Here is an 18,203-nt window from a genome sequence, read left to right as displayed (position 1 = left end):
TCTTTTCTTTTATTTTAGGAAAAAGAAGCCGATTCAGTCAAAAAATATTTTTTTAGGCACAGGAACAAAGGAGGGCTAGGAATACCCAGTCTCAAACAATACTATGCAGCTTTCTAAATTAAATCATTGGCACCCTCATTAAAGGCAAAGTGGATATTTCATGGGTACAAACAGAAAGCACCCATACAAGACTATTGGTACATGCTCTGCCCTTCCTGTGGTTGTCTCACAGAACAAGAAAAGGTGGGAAATCCATTCTTAAAAGTAACATTGATGGTGTGGTGGAATTGGAACTCAGTTTTGGCTCCTAGGCTTTCACCGTGGATGCCTCTGTTAGATCACTCCTCATTAAAACATGCAGATAAATATAAGCAACTCCTAGATTTCGAAACAAATGGTTTCTATTGAATTAGAGATAAGTTTGTAAGAGCTAAAGCAATCGCAAAATAGGAGCTGGTGGCAAAGACAAAAGGCATAAAATTGTCATGGCTGCAACTGTATCAATGGTGCACTTTTGTAAAGTATCTGGAATGCTTGGGTGACGGCTTCGGAACCTTGACACTTTTTGATTCGCTATGTAGCAGACCTAGCCATGACACAAAACATCTTCCTCCCAGAATCTCAGCACTATAAAACACCTGGCTGCAAATGTATAACTAGGCAACACTGTTAGTACACAAATTCAACATAGACACAAGTGTATATGTATAGCCGCTATCAGGTTCCTTATAGCTTCCTTGTTGAAGCTGTGACCTAGCCTGAACCTGCTTTGTGCAATACCATATTATCACAACACATGGAGATTTAGCTGTAGGCCTAACAAGGAGGAAAAAGTTGTGACTAAATGCATATTTCAGGACGAAGCACAATGCTCAAATGAATATTGTACAACGGAAGAGCTACACAACAGGAATGCTATGGGGACTGTTCCTTCAAGTTATTCAGGGAAAAGTTTCTAAGCAAACAGACGTCAGCTATAGCCGTAAGTCAGTACAAAATGCTTGGTTTTAATTTTAGCAGATGGTAGAAAATAATTGTGTGTTCTGCAAGTTATGCTAGCTAGGGCATTCAGATGGAATGGGCATGTGCCTATCCAGAGTCCCATATATCAGCATTTTGCTCTCAGCATAACTAGGAACTTCCCATATCTGTATATGAGGATCAACCTGACTATAAATGAAGCTGTCTGATCAACAGTCCTGATACCAATCACAAATGTGAAGTCCCCCCCCCCCCGACTGCAGGATAATGAGAGGAGCAGCAAAGAAACTGGACAAAGCCTGGCACCTGTTCCGCAATACCCACAGTGACAGAGTGCACTGTCACAATATCTCTATCTTATGGGCAGGATGAAGTTGTTTCCTATGCATTCTACTTGTGGAAAAGTTATTTCTACTATATAGCAAATAGTAATGATTAACAGCCCAGATTAAAGTAAAGTTAGGATCAGAGTGGCTGCTGGTTTTCCTTATTATTCTATGAAGAAGAAGAAACGTGGGCATTAGAAGAAAAATTCAAACATATGTTTTCGCACACAGCATAGCAAAAGAGAAATTGCAAATGTTCAATGCAAAAAAATTAAAATAATAATAATAATAATAATAATAATAATAATAATAATAATAATACATTTATACCCTGCCCATCTGGCTGTGTTTCTTCCCCAGCCACTCTGGGCAGCTTCCAGCAAAATATTAAAATACAACAATTCATCAAATATTAAAAGCTTCCCGAAACAGGGCTGCCTTTAGATGTCTTCTAAAAGTCAGATAGTTGTTTATTTCTTTGACATCTGGTGGGAGGGAATTCCACAGGGCAGGCGCCACTACCGAGAAGGCCCTCTGCCTGGTTCCCTGTAACTTCGCTTCTCGCAGTGAGGGAACTGCCAGAAGGCCCACGGCACTGGACCTCAGTGCTTGCTCAGAAACCCTTTTCCTAGTCTTCTTTTTGGTCAGTCTTATGGCTACTTCCTAGTTATTTTTTCTTCAGGGAAATGCATTTGAAAGTTAGTCCTTAAGAAAAATCATAAACTGGCAAGCAGTTACAAACCAATGATGAGTCAGACACAATGTATGAGAGTCTGGAAATGGATTAGCCTATCTATGTATCTGCCATAACTCCCCTCAACACCACCACACACATTCCATGACAGTACAGCTGCCGGGCCACATACGAAGGGGGCAATGAATACTGTAAGCTAGCCCCATATTGTGTCTGAATCTACAATTACAAAATACATCCCTAAGCAACAGTACATTCACAAACCACACAAAGTCATGTTCCATTGCAGATGTATTTCCTATGTGGCTGGAGGGCCTACGGTGCATCTCATGTGCAGAGCCATCCAAGGATACGGTAGGCCACTGGGGACAAGTCTGCCATTTTGACATTCGGATAGGGACAGAGCTCTGTCAAACCACTTTAGCTGCTCTCCACAAACCTCTGAAATCATCAGCTCAAGTCTCCTAACTGCTTCAAAGGAAATTCAGTCACTAAGGAACTGCTCTTTGCTGCAGGGAGAATCCTCTAACAAATGCAAAGCTTGAGGGAGTAAAAGTCTGTCACATTATGCATATCCGAGTTAAGATTCTGATTTGAGAAACTTTAAATAAAAATTAAAATATTAGGGCCTCTGGGGTCTATATATTAGGAAGTGGCTGTTTCAAGGAACTAGATTATGTTTGACCTAGATACGGTGACAACTTCTCATAGGATGGATCAGTACCTGATGTTGAGATAAGTATGGGGAAACTAATCCAGTAAATTCATCAAACTCAACCCCATGGAAAGCACAAAGTATTTGCAAACTATCACAGTGGGTCTGCATACCACCCCTTTAAGCACAGTGTCTTCAGAAAAACTATCAAACCACATGTAGTGTAGCAGAGACTATAGCATCTCTGTTACCTATGGAGTGTGTACTGTTGAAAAACATGATATTGTTTTGTTTTTTATATGATTTGTTATGCTTACACACCAACAACATACATAAAAAGAAAATATTTATGTCATTTGTTACAAATTACACCGTTAACCAAAAAGAATAAATTTGTATAATTGCCAATAAATCTTCTTGAAATACAACGACTTCCCGTCTTCTCCATACTTCATTTCTAGTTTACTAACTTTTTGCATAAATCTATCTATTCATTTTACAAAAAAACATTATTTATGCTGTATCCTTATTTCTTACTTAGTACAACTACAGGGGTTATTCAAAAGCAGCAACGGAATTCAGACTTCCAGTTATTCTTAAGATATGTTTCAAGAGGTTCTCATTTTACAGTAAATAATTGTTTTGACTTATCCTTCATTCTTTCAAATAATTTGGCTAACTCTGCATATTCAACTAATTTCTGTAATCATTCTGACCTCGAAGGGGCTTTGTCACTTTTCGAATTCCTCGCAGTTAAAATTCTCGGCTTAATTTTTTTACATAGCCACCACATATGGAACATTGTACCGGTACAACGAAAAACATGATATTGTTGCTTGATTTTGGAGTTGTATAATTTAATTATAAAGTAGTGCTACTTTAATTTAATTTAATTACATTCGTTTAACATGTGTAAGTTACGTTTGAGTTCATTTTTACAATGAAAGACAACTAAACTAAATAATGAACCCAATTAAGTACAGTAATATCCTGAATCTGGGACATAGGTGGCGCTGTGGGTTAAAGCCTCAGCGCCTAGGACTTGCTGATCGAAAGGTCGGCGGTTCGAATCCCTGCTGCGGGGTGCGCTCCCGCTGCTCGGTCCCAGCGCCTGCCAACCTAGCAGTTCGAAAGCACCTCTGGGTGCAAGTAGATAAATAGGGACCGCTTACCAGCGGGAAGGTAAACGGCGTTTCCGTGTGCAGCTCTGGCTCGCCAGAGCAGCGATGTCACACTGGCCATGTGACCCGGAAGTGTCTCCGGACAGCGCTGGCCCCTGGCCTCTTAAGTGAGATGGGCGCACAACCCCAGAGTCTGTCAAGACTGGCCCGTACGGGCAGGGGTACCTTTACCTTTACCTTAATATCCTGAATGCCCTATTCCAGTCTTCTGGAGGAAAATATTCATTAAAAGAAACACGCTTCCTATAAATCAAAGCCTCATCTCCTCTGAGCAAAAGCATCTATACAATACCCACAAGATTATCATACTGTTCCTTCAAATCTTTCTCCAAGAGATGCATTTCACACATTAGCAGATTTTGAATCATCAGATTGAGAAGTTGCAACACTTGGCACACAGATGGTGAAAACTGCGGTGAAGACTGTTAATACTAACAGAAACATTAAGGTGAACCTCAGAACAGCAATCTAAAAGTGTGTGTTGACTGAACCCAGAGGTCCAGCACTCAAAGAGTTCATTCTTTATAAGGATCTTTTTTATTTATTTAATGAGGAATACCTCATTAAAATTATTTAAAGTAAAAGCTTCCAGAAGGTAGAGATAATATGATCAACCAACACTTTGGCAAAATATTCCCAAAGATACAAAAGATGATCCTGCTCTTCGGCAGCACCCCAACTTTTTTGTAGTCGTCCTCACGAGTTGACATTTTCTACAGTCACTTCCTAAAGCAAAATCTCCACTCAAAGTTTCTGTCTACCCGTCTGCACATTCCTCAAGTGCATTTATTGTATTCTTCATAAGAACAGGCTTTAATGATCCATCTGTTTATGCTGGCGAGGAATTGGTGAATTCCAAACCAAAACAACATAGAGATCCAGGGCTCCACTTGCCTAGAAGCCAAGCCCTTTGATATTGTTCCTTTGATATTCTTATGCTCTTTGATATTGGCCCTTTGATATTGTTATGCTCAGAATCACATTATTGCTATTACAAAAATGTTCTCGGGCTAAATCCTAGCACTAAAAACAAAAGCTAGTGCTAGGTGTTGCCTTAAGTTAAACCATTTAAGCAACATATTTATGCTTAACTGTATAATGTAATCAAATTTCATTTTGGCAGTTACACTTTCTTGTAAGTAGCAATCTTTTTGCAACCTAGGCATCGTGGACAGACTGCACCATGTTTTTCTAGAAGCTCTTGAGTTCACACACGTGATTTAAGATATAGCTGAGGATTCAAAACATTCAGGATTCAGTTTTGTTTTTACCAGAGCAGAATTCATTTAGCATGTTAGTTTCACTTTCTATAAAGCCAAGGGGTTACAACAGTACATAAGATTGCCTAAGACATTTTGTCAAGTAGAGAAAAATTCTGAAATAAAAAATGCAACAAAAAGAAATGCATCAATATTTGGTCTTTAGAAGATATATGCTACCAAACTTACAACAGATTTGTCTAGCTGCAACCCTCCTGTATTAACAGCCAATTTACTGACAACCACCTGACATCAACCATCTGTGTCTAATGGAGCTGAAGTGCACATAGGTGCTTGTTCTGTTTACCAGTGCCTTTGTGTTGAATACTGCAAAACACTCTACAGAAGGAAGTCAGGGAACTGTCACTTGAGATACCAAATGTACTTGGAAACTTTCAGTGCAATGACAACTGCTTTTGTCATCCACAACTCCACATGTTAATAGAAAATAGTTCATATGCTTGCCTGCCTCTCTCTCTGAACTGAAGCTTGCAGAGAACTTTAAATGGACTAATTCTGCAGACAAAAGTACTAAATGCCAAAAGCCATTAGCCATAACTCACAAGGGATACAGGAACATATGTCTCTTCCCCCTGGTGCGAGTCAGATAGATCTGGTAAAGATAGATGACGTTAGCAGAATAGACTTAGCCACAGTTTTTAAGACTCTCCCTCCAACTTTGTTTTTCAACAAGATCTGAAGCAAGATGCACAATATACTGGGATTTTCAAAAAGCAAATATTTAGAGAGGCCAGGGATGCCAGACCTGAGTGCAAATGAAGTGGGGAGAGGAACTGCTAAGTTTCCTGAAGTCACTTGCTTATTTTAATTAAAAAATGAGAGCTGCTCTCAGAGGCATTCAAAATCACCACCAACATTGGCACAGTGTATTTCTACACCAGATACGGATACGGAGGAGGCAGCAAGATCTCAAAGGTCACAGTTTTCGAAGGACCCCTAAATAAGGCAAAAGGTGGAAGCCAATTTGTACCATAAGGACATAAGAAGAGTCCTGTTGAATCAGACAAACATCCTTCTATTCCAGCATTCTGTTCTCACAGTAGCCAAGAAGATGGCTATAGGCAGCTCACAAGAAGGATATGACAGCAATAGCACTTTCCTACTTGTAATCTCCTGCAACTGGTATCCAGAGATGTATTGTCTCTAACAGGGGAGGTAGAATACAGCCCTCATGGTTGATAGTGATATATAGCGACATGAATCTGTCTAATCCCCTTTTAAATCTGTTAGTTGGGGGCCTCACTACATCGTGCCAGAACAAATTTCATTGTTTAGCAAGGCACTGTATGGAGAAGTACTTTATTTTATAGTTCTTGTAAATTCCAAAATTCAGTTTCATTGACTAACCCCAGGTTCTAGTATTATGAAGAAAAAAATTACCTCTATCCATATTCTCCACATCATATATAATGTTATACACTTATGTTCCTTCCCAGCCCTTATTCACCTTTTTAAAAAAAATTAAGACTTGTAACCTGTTACTATTGCTCATTTGGGAGTTGCTCCAGCCTCTTCATCATTTTGGTTGCTCTTTTTACATTTTTACCAGCTCTACAATATCTTTTGAGGGGCAGCAACCAGAACTGTGAACTGTATTCCAAGGGCAGTTGCACCATAAATAATAAATTATTTCCAGCCCCTTTCCTAATGGCCCCTAAAATGTGATGTGCCTTTTTCACAGCTACCACACACTGGATTAACATTTTCATCAAACTATTCACCATTATCCAATAATTATTTCCTGCCCAGTCATCAGTTCACACCCCATTTCATGTAAATGTGAAGTTACAATTTTTGCCCCAATATACATCATTTTACACCTTGCACTGAACCACATCTGCCATTTTACTACCCATTAACCCAGTTTGGAGAGATTATTTTGGAGCTCCTAGCAGTCCCTTTTTTCTTTTTACCACTGTAACTTTTACCACAAGTTTACATCATTAGTAAACTTGACTACCTCACTGCTCACTCCTAACTCCAAATTATTAATGAAAACGTTAAAAAGAAGTGGTCCCAATACAAATCCTTGGGAGAACCACTTCTTACCTATATTCATGGTGAAAACATTCCATTTATTCCTACTCTCAGCTTCCTGTTCTCTAACCAGTTACTAATCCATAACAGTACCTGCCTTTTAATCTTATGACTGCTAAACTTGCCAAATCTAATTTTTTACATTCCTTTCTGATAATTACTACAAATAAATTCAGCACTGGATGACAAAGAAGTTAGAAATATTTTTTGTGAAGTTGTGAAATTATGGTACCTTATGACAAGAAACCCAATTACAAGTTGATCCTACAGAAAATTTAACCAAAAGAACAGATATAACCTTTCATATACTGCAAATCAACATATCCTAACTCAGAATACCACACAAATCAGAGGCTTCTGAATATTTTTTTGAGCCTCTAAAGCTATGAAAGACACCAGAGAAGTAATGAGAAATACCACTTACCGCCATGACCAGCTCAAATGGGTATTTGTAGACCCTAACAGGAGACTGATATTTTTGCACCATTTTTACTTCACACCTGTAATGAAAGATAACAGAAACCTGTTTTAAAAAAGAAATCTACTCTGAACATCACACAGCAAGCCTAAACATATGCACTTTAGACTCTGCAGTAGAACTGCTATTTGTCCCTTGGTGATCAAAGCCAGGAGACAGAACAGAAGCAGAGGTTCAACTAAGATGGGACAGATTTCGAATATGGGTACCCAAGAAAAAGAAGCCGTTTGTATGTGAGTCCCCAAATATTATAACCCTTTCCTTTTATCTTATGTTTGATGTCATCATATCACCACCCTGAGACTAATGCTTTTGATTTTAAAGGCTGTTTAAACCAACCACATTCAAATTTGTGCCCAGCTGTGCTAAAGTCATTTGATTTTTAATAGAAAGGGGGGGGGGAGAGAAAATCCAGATGCAAGCTAGCATACTTTTATAAAATGTTCTATGCACAGTTGGGGAAATTACACCATTCCGACAAGTGACTCAAAACCAGCTGGTTACCTTGAAATGAACAAAAAAGCCCTGTGGGATTGACAATACCCATCTCTGCAGTTCAGTTACCCGAACCACTGGAATTCCTCCATCTGCCCCCATCAACAGCTTTTAGCCCGCACACGCATGCCAGTTACAAGAACCCTGAGAAATAATGAATGCACTCTAACAAAAAGCTCATTGAGTTCCATTCTGCAAACACTGTAGGATATGCTGCCTCCATTATTAATACTAAATGCCCAGGAATGCTAGAAGTCCAGAAGGCCTCTAGGTTTAACTTTTCTCACAAATATTCTAGGACTGAAAAGGCAAGCCACCATACAAGCAGTGAAATCAACACTGGGAACAAAGAGCTAATCAAAAACAGCTTGAGTCAACTGTGGGAAATGAAAGAGTTAAAAACACATAGGTTCTCTACACCCACCTTCAGGAAGCTCTCCACCTAAAAGCCATTTAATGTTCTTAAGAACTACTTGTACAATTAAGTTCTCTGATAAAAGAGAGGAAAAGAGAACATGGCCATTCATGGCCTTAACAATACCTGGTGTTTGCAAATTGCTTTAATCAGTCCATTAATTTTCAGAAGGTCTCAACACTTCAAGTCCACTAAGCAACCATCTGCGAATTGTGAAGTCCTGGACAAGAGTTATCACTGGTACTACACCGATAGGAATATCTAAAAGACAGAGCACATAAAGCCAGTGTTGGTGAGCGCTAACAGGACAGTCAAGCTGCAGAAAGCTTTGCTGATATCATATAACAGACACCCAAGCTACAAAAAGTGCAGGGTACCTTACAACATAAGGATGTAAGTCCAGTACTTGGAGTGCACAGGGGACATATGAGCAGGTGCTAACAAAGTGAAGGAATATTATCTGCAAAATAAATTTAACTGTAGTCTGCCTTGCACTTGCTGACCTACCATCTAAGAAATTCATGTTACATTCTGCAGGAGGTTCAGCATTCTAAGGAAGCCTTGACCTGCCCTGGGCTATCAAGCAGCTACCAGTAGCTGCTAAAATGATGGGAAAGTATAGGCATAAGCCAGCATTTGCACTTTACTGCACTTTGGGATAATGCAACAAGTAAATTCATACAAGTGTATTTCATAAGATAACTACTCTAATCTTTTAATATTTTGCTTGCATTGTACCAAGCAGATTATCACAGATTCCTTTCTTGCTTGCTTTCCTCTCTCTCTCTCTCTCTCTCTCTCTCTCTCTCTCTCTCTCTCTCTCTCTCTCTCCCCCCCCCCCCTCTCATACACACATACAGTACCTACCAATGGAGGCAAGCTTGTGGAGTAAATTATCCCCTTGTTTTTGTTCACAACAGCATGATCACATTTCCCTTCAGCTTTCTAGGGACAAAACCCCCAATTTACCATCTGCCCAGGTAAGAAGAGGCTCCTGCCTTCATTGGATAAGAATGAAATGTATTACTCAGGCCTTGTGCTTGGTAACACTGTTCTAGGGAAGGGGATCCTATTTCCCTGTGGCAACTGCAGACCTGGTCAGGCAACAACAAGCACAAAAGAGATGACTTTTTATGTTATTGTTGCCCCAGCACCCCTAACTACCGCTTTAACAAAGAGCTTCAAAAGCCAGGAACATCTGCTAATGAGGACAACAAGATTCAAGGCACATGAAATTTTTTTTAGAATTAAAATCTGCTATATATTTTGGAACATGATTTGGCTGTTTGCATGTCCATTTGTTTGCTCTCTATACATCTGGACACTTCTTGAGATACCATTCCCAAACTCAGCCTAATAATTTCCAAAGGGGGGTAGGTGTTCATCACTGTCTTGATGATTGTCACCATTTTGAACCAATATGGTGAAACTGAAGCATGACTTTGGCATGACCTATTTTCTGGCATATGTTTGGCCACCTCTCGAGATACTATCACCAAACTCAGCATGAGAGGTTCCGAAGAGGGGCAGAAAACATCATTGCTGTTTGGACATTGCGCACCAAACTTCAGTTTGACAATACATTGCCTGTTTTTTGACATAGGCCCAGTCACACCTTAAGATATCATTGCCAAACTTGGCATGAGGGATCCTCAGGTGGGGGTCTATGTTGATGTTTGGATGTCACTTTCAATCAAGCTGGTGGACCAAAAGGTGACTTTGGCATGGCTTTGCCCATGGTTTGGAAAAAAAATGGCCACCTCATGAAATATTGTTGCCCAACTTAGTACAAGGGTTCACAAGCTGGGGGCAGCAGTCTTCATCAAGGTCTGGATGCTGGGCATCATTTTGGGCATCAATATGGTAGACCGAAACATGACTGAAATTACTTTGCCCATTTTTTGGCTTAGGTTCAGCTGTCGCTCAAGATATTGTTGCCAAATGCAGCATGAGGGCTCCAGAGCTGATGGTGGCACTCTTCATCGTGGTTTGGATGCATGCTGCCATTTTGAATCACCTGATTTTTTATGTTAGTGGTTCAAAGTCACAAACTACACTATCAATTTAAATATCACATTTTTTCTGGTTTCTACAAAATCTGGGCAGCACCGGGCACTCACTTACAACCCCTGCAATGCAAAAATTGCTACTAAATAATCTGTAAAATGGACATCCAACCTCTGTTTTCCAATGACATTATCTGCACAGCCAGTTGTTTACTTCTAGTATCTTGTTCTTTTCCTGGGCCATGACCTTCAATAGGAAGGAGTGATAAAATGACCACCTGTGCTCCAAGTTCCTTCAGCTTCCTACTCAGAATCTCACAGTCCCTTGCAATATGCTGCAAGAAGTTTTACAATGGTTTGGTTCAAATCACAACAGAAGAAGAGAACCACTTCATATAAATGGCTTAACCACTGATGGTGATTAGGCCTCAAACTGATTTCTGTGGAATAGCCTTCCACAGGCAAGAACCTTTCATAGACAAAAGCATATTTCATGTGTCCAAACCCCTTAAAGTTTAAGTACCCATTCAAAAATCCAGAGACTCTGCATCACCATCTGTGTCTTGTTTCTCTAATGTGTTTCTTAAAACAGCAAATTGAGTTCGCAGCCCTTAGCTAACAGGGCTGTATTGGAAAAGCAATTCATTGAACAACTGTATGTGTGGAAGGCTGTGTGAGAACATATTTTTATTAATTTAATGAAAAACTAATAATACAATAACAAGGAACAAAAATGCCCATCCTTCCTAAGTCTAACTTTGCAGCTATGTCATCATCTTTTCCTTAAGTAGACACGGAGCTACTGGCCTGCTATCTTCTCAGTCAGCTTCATCCGACTTTAAATTGACCACTTTCCAATTATGGGGTTCCCTGTAATCTTAGGAGGGGCTTGTCACTGAGAAGCACTTCCCTGCTTACTACCAATGTTCCCATGCAATGTGCAGGTAGATTCTAGGGCCTAGACCATGCTATGAAAACTACAGTTCACAGAAACTGCAGATAAGTATAGCTGCAGCTGTGATATATATTCCACACTGCAGATTGAAGGCTCACCATTACAGAGTACTCCTACTCATAAAAATGCCTGCACACTAAAGCTAGGTGGTAGGGACTGGAAGAAGGGTTCTAACCAAGCATCCTCCCTAAGATGCTAGCTTCCTATATGCAGAGAATGGGGGGGGGGTTGCCTGAAGAAGCATTCAATCTTATGAGCCCCCACTTGATTCTGAAGTGACATAATTCACATGGCTTGACAGCAAACTCCCAGAATCCTCTGCAAAGATTCCTCAGTAAATAAGTCAATACGGAAAGTATTCCCTCAAAGTAGAATGTATGTAACTCCCTATTGGAGCCTTGTTCAAAAGAGACTGTGCTTACCAATTATGTCTGAATACACAAGAGGCATTATGTTACCCTGTGATTTTGAGTCTACAAGGCAGAAACATTAAAGATTGCTTTTAAAAATACCTAGAGATTGGTTGGTGACCTAAGGACATTAAAAAGGAGGAACAGGTAATTGCCACATAAGCGATTTACTTTGTGACAAGAAGTCACTTAAGATTATCAGTCACTTGTCACCATCTTTAAAGTTTTACTTCCAGTTTTGCTTCCCTAAGGCTCATGACTAAGTCTTCTCCCAACTTTACACATTTAAAAGCACAGCAATTCTTTCCCACCCACACTCTCCTTTTTTCAAGGCCTAGCCCCTATAGTTATATAAGCTTTTTATTATTATTTAAGAAGTCTTGCCTACATGGCAGCAGCAAGTGGAAATCCCACTACTGAATATACCCATTTGGCCTCACCACTGGGAGCTCACATGGAAACAAGGCCTTGGCATTTATATCAGCATGAAAGTTGTTAAGCCTACTCAACACAAATGACACTGATCCTACCCAGCAGGAGTTCTTAATCAATGCAGCCAAGACAGCAGAACTATGTATCCACTTCCAAACTAACCCAGTTGCTATGTTTGAAAAAAGTTCATGTTTTCTCATCACTTTTTCTCAATAATTACTGAATTCCTATGACTAGCACCAGCAGAGTCTTGCGTACCTTTTTCAGATGGAGGGTCGCATTCCCTCAAGGGCAGCTTTCCAGGCCACATGCCAGTGGTGGGCAGGACCAGAAGCAAAAGTGGGCAGAGCAATGGATGGGACTCTAACCTTGTACAAAAGGGTATATTTCAACCACCACAAACTCTGGGTTTTCTATGCACACTCCAACACACACATATATTTTTGTTCCCCAACCAAGCAAGCAAAATACATAATTACAGTTTCAGAACACTATCCAGCCAGAGAAACACAGCCAGAGGGCATTGAGCAGGGTCAGTGGGAGCTGTGTGCTGGGCAGAAGGGGTGTGGCCTAGGAAGGGGGCTTGGTCTGGGCAAAGTTCCAAGGGCCAGGCAGGGAGGCATCCAGGTCCCAGGTTCCCCAGACATACCTTAAAGGCTAGATGAAATAAAATCAAATGTATGACATGCAGAAATAGGTCAACTAATCTGGAGCACCAGCTGTGCTGCCTGAAGCAAACATATATTACATCCAGAATACCAACCACAGACCCACTTCCAAAATGACACAAAAATATGCTTCATCTCCTGTCTACCCCTCTCCCAGATAGCAAAGACAGAGCATACCCAGGCTAGGGGTGATCCAGCCTATCACAGTTCCTTTTGGCAAGCCAAGACAGCAGGCAGGGACCCACAAGAATAGTTAACCTATTGCTTCACTGCACTCCCATGGTGCAATGCTATAACAACTACCTCTCTTCTCGGGCCAGTAAGCAGACTCTCTCTCTACCTACTGACCTGAGGAAACAAGCCTGGAAACCTAAAGACAGAAAGTGAGTTGCAACAGCAGCAAGCGGAGATAGATAGTCATAAGGCAAATGCAGCAGGTAACTCCCTAAATTAATGTATTACTGTTGTTATCACCAGCACCACCAGCAGCAAAGCTATTCTAAATTATCTCTCTGTATGCTGCATAATGCAGGGGTGGAAACCCTACAACCCAGTTGCTTAATTTCATCTAGTTCACTGGATACACAGGTCACACTGTTGTCTGCCAGCCCAATCCACTTTCAAAGCTCTACTAAGGCAGGAGGCTGTCCAATACTGGGCAGCCTCCTGCCCAAGGAGGAATGCCTTTGAAAACATGGATGGACAGCCAATAGCTGACAATAGGGCCCCCAGTTGACATCATTCTGTGGATCAATATTCCCCCAATAGAAAAATGGTTTTCTACTCCAGTATAAAGGTTTGTCTTCCTTGAAAGAGAAGAGTTAATCTTCTCGATGGGAAGACTGCTTCAGTGTGTATGTTTACTCTGTAGCAGCAGCAGCAGCTATTTAAAGCAAGCAAGTTTGAGAGCTGAATCCTTAACCTGGATTAGCTGTATCTTTAACCTGATATGCCAGACCCATCATTTAACTGCACAGTAATTTTTCCCTTGGTACGTAGCAATAATGTCAGAAACAAACTCAATGTACTTTCCAGGCTTAACTTATCCTGTAAAATATCCTACTGATTCAGGAAGAAGAAGTAAATTACACAACTGGCTATGACTGTATGGCAGCTTCTGTAGTCTCAGCAGTACATGGTGGGGGCAAACCTCTGTTGGATACTCTAGAAAGCTGTTGGCAGACACTGAAGGCAATATAAAGCTAGATGGACCAATGGACTGACTTGGTATAAAGCAGCTTCATATGTTGATTTAGGCCACGGGTAGGCAAACTAAGGCCCGGGGACCAGATCAGGCCCAATCGCCTTCTCAATCCCGCATGCGGACGGTCCTGGAATCAGCGTGTTTTTACATGAGTAGAATGTGTCCTTTTATTTAAAATGCATCTCTGGGTTATTTGTGGGGCCTGCCTGGTGTTTTTACATGAGAAAAGTATGTGCATTTATTTAAAATGCATCTCTGGGTTATTTGTGGGGTATAGGAATTCGTTCATTTTTATTTAAAAAAATATAGTCCGGTCCCCCACAAGGTCTGAGGGACAGTGGACCGGCCCTCTGCTGAAAAAGTCTGCTGACCCCTGATTCAGGCTGTACTTGGGGAGCAGTGTTTGAACAAGGCACAGATTTTGAGAAATTACTGCCACTACAACACATACAACAATGGAAGAGGTACATGTGAATGAGAGTGTCGAGTCTGCTTTTCAGTTAGGCATCAGCAGCCTACTGCAGAGGGATAACAATTCTAATTAAATAAACACAGGCAACAGTGATGTGGTACATAAAGGAATCCATCATATGTATATGCACATTTATAATTCAAAGAACTGAGGACAGTAAGTGAGCCCATAGGTAAAGATGACTATTTTTTGGACCTTTCTGTGTTACACAGAAAAATATATATGATCTGGAAGAAATGAAAATGGATATATATATGTAATACTTGCTCATTAAGCTTAAACTTTATTTGCTAACTCAAATACATAGCAAGGCTTACATATATTTTTAGCATTCAAAATAGTGCCTTTCATATTGTTTTTATTCAAACAGTTATTATAAGTATACCTAAGATTAGAGGTGGAGCTGCAAGCTGCTGCACCTTAAAAAATGTTATGCCAATTAACAGGAAAAAGCTGTTAAAGCAAACTATCATACAAACAAAAGGTTGCACTACTTTGGCTTAAGTACTTGTAAACTCAACAGCATTGTGTATAAAATGATGAATCTCTTCAGTATCTAGTAAAATGCTCATTAATGTATGTCCCTATTATGTTGTTAGCATCTGTCTGTCTCGAGAGACAATAGAGTGCACCTCTGGGTGGTGGTAGGAGTCAAATCGCTGTGTTAGCAGCATTGAAATGGCCTCCCTGGAGTGCAAGCTTGGGCAGTGTGTATGGAGGTCTTGAGCTGCCCAAACAACAAGACCCCACACTCAGCCTTGCTGATGTGGTCAAAATGTAAATAGAGCAGCACATTTGGCACCAGCTTGGCTGCAGGAGTTGCCAGAAGGAGACGTACAAGGTATCACCCAACCACCCGAGGGACTCGACCCAAGATTTGTGTATGGTTTACCCCTTAGCCTTTTCTTGTCCCAAAGACATCCCACAAGGCAGTGGAGGTTCTCCTAGATGGGCTAACCAGGTTAACAAGCCCCATCTGCTCCTCATTTCCCTCTACAGAAACTGTCGTCTTGATCATTGGACCCACAATTAGCCTCATCCACTCAATCTGCCAGAGCCGGTCTTCACATGCAGAACTCCCTAACTCACCAAGGGGTTGAGACCCATCAGCTATCCTCACCTGGTATAGATGGTCAGTTGAAGCTATTCCCAAGATATGGCTGCTGTTGCAGGGTAGGGCTCAAAGGTGGACAAACTACTCCAGTAGGAGCACAACTTGTGCCCCACCAGAGGTGCTGCCCCTCCCCAACATCCCATACATGCCCTCATTATGTAATCAACAGATAGCATAAGGACTAAGTGTGGATTTGACTATTGAGCAAAACTTCATAACCATACTAGACTCTTAGACATGCATCATGAAACAGTTGTGCATGCTCCCAACAGTGTAGATTATTGCCACCACCATTGTGCTCTGAAAGCTTTCTAGAACTTTCCAAGTGATCACTGTTGGAAACAGAATGGAGGACAAGATGGACCTTTGATCAAATCCAGAAAGCTTCACTATCAACAAAACTAATTGTCCTGAACCAGTATACTATATATACTAGAAAGAACAAGCATGTTTTAAGTTTCTTTCTAATCAACAACTTACAATTTTATACCTGAATTTTGGGATATGTTTATTTATTAGAACATTTTTACTCTGCATCAGTAAGAGACAACCAGTTTAAGAATTAGGGGGACTGAGAAGGGAACCTAGGGATTCAAATAGTGTTTATTAAATGTTCAGTTCATCTTTCTAGCAACCCTGTGAAGTTAAGTTGCTTGGGAAGAGCATGTATTAAGAGGAAGAAGGGCTAAGTGCTTAACTTCTATAAAAAGAGATGCAAGAGTTCAAACTTGACAGTATCAAGTCTGGAAGCTCTTTCCAACTCCATTTGATGTTCCTAAAGTTCAAGGAACTCAGTAGTTACCAAGCAGAAAATAATATACCCTGCATACCTCCCACCCCCCCGAGAAAGAACTGAGATTGAACAGAAATTGCCTATATAACATATATTTAGTGCCTACTGCAAGGAGCAGCATCAAGGATGAGGCTTGATTGTTTGTTATTGTTAGGGGCACCAAGCTATTGACAAGTATTTTTAGCCCTGAGAAGAGCCTGTGTGTGTGTGAGAGAGAGAGAGAGAGAGAGACACCATTCAAAACTGGCCATCTGTCAAATTCTTTTAACTATTAATAATATTAATAACATTACCACAAAACTGCCACTGAACAATTTAAGTGGAGATGCTGGGGATTCAACCTGGAACCTTCTACAGGCAAAGCAGGTGCTCTACCACTGAGACCCACCCCGTAGGAGAGGTAGAAAGAGAAGAGTGATGGTTTGTGGGTGGGTGAGAGCACATGTATTCGTGCAAGAGGCATCATTCAAAGCCAGCCAACTGTCAAATTCCTTGTTCCACTAAGAATCTGACAGGTGGCCAGCTTTGAATGGTGCCTCAAAACACACACAGAACCTCTTTTCATAGGGAGATGGGGAAGGGCTTTTTGCAGCTGAGTGGCAGAACACCTTCCTTGCATGCAGAAGATCCTGGGGTTCAATCCCCAACATCTCCAGGAAGAGCTGGAAGAAAGCCCTGCCTGAAATCTTGGGAAGCTGCTGCCAGTCATTGTAGACAATATAGAGCTAGATGGACCAATGAGTCTGAGTCAATATCAGGCAGATTCCTGTGTTCATCAGGAGCACCCATAACCGAGCGGCAAAGCAATTGCTTTGCATGCAGAAAGCCCCTGGTTCAACAGGTAGCATCTGCAGGTAGAGCTGGGAATGTCCCCTGCCTGAAATCCCCAGAGAACTGCTGCCAGTCACTGTAGATAGTACTTGAGCTACTTGGACCAATAGTCTAACAGAGTATAAGGCACCTTCCCGGTGCTTTTCTCTGGGGACACGCAGGGGTACACATACCTCTAAATATTTTGTGAACCTTTGTACTTTTGTCCATTTACTGTATTTATTTTTCCCAATCTGAACTATAAAATGGTGATTTTCTTGGGTCAAAATGAGAGTACCCCTAAACATTTTTTTAGGGAAAAAAGCACTGCACTTTCCTATGGTTCTCTGATTGGGAAAGGGAGGAGATTATTTATTGCATTTATTAGTAGCCTCATAGAAGATTCGCTACAGGGGCAACCTGCAGTTTTACAAACTAGTAACTGCTAAGGTGGAGTGAAGCTCCCAATGGTTCTTCCTCATCCTTCTGAAGCCTTTTGAGGTTGCATACACACCATAATTTCAAAGCACACCCCTGCTTTTAAGGAATCCGGGGGGGGGGGAGTTTACCCCATTTGGTAAAGGTAAAGGGACCCCTGACCATTAGGTCCAGTCCTGGCCGAATCTGGGGTTGTGGCTACAATTCCCAGCAAACTATAGTTTTTGTCACACTGTGTGTGTGTGTGTGTGTGTGTAAAGGGGCTTTAAATGTGCTCTCAAAATGTATTGGGCCCCATTGGTGGCTGGGGTGAAGGGATAATGGGGGGTGAGTTGAGATAAGAGAAAATGCCCGTCTTC

At 41.0% G+C, this 18,203-nt stretch overlaps 1 protein-coding gene across 2 annotated transcripts in view; it reads right to left on the bottom strand.

Annotated features, from left to right (window-relative positions):
• The window catches only part of SEC14L5 (SEC14 like lipid binding 5), a 39,229-nt gene that overhangs the window by 20,492 nt on the left and 534 nt on the right, over positions 1–18,203 (bottom strand). The window contains exons 2-3 of one of the 2 annotated variants that reach the window (XM_081888181.1): positions 8,669–8,803; positions 7,579–7,654 (exon numbers count right to left, since the gene is read on the bottom strand). In XM_081888181.1, the coding sequence (XP_081744307.1) occupies positions 7,579–7,641 (63 nt within the window). In that variant the 5' untranslated portion in view covers positions 7,642–7,654; positions 8,669–8,803. The remainder of the gene's footprint in view (positions 1–7,578; positions 7,655–8,668; positions 8,804–18,203) is intronic. The other variant, XM_081888182.1, reaches the window with a different exon arrangement.

This window comes from Podarcis melisellensis (genome assembly GCF_964234715.1).
Source record: "Podarcis melisellensis genome assembly, chromosome: 14".
In the NCBI taxonomy this organism is placed as follows: Eukaryota; Metazoa; Chordata; class Lepidosauria; order Squamata; family Lacertidae; genus Podarcis; species Podarcis melisellensis.
Note: the sequence above shows the minus strand (reverse complement) of the source record. Positions and strands in the feature narration are given on the sequence as shown.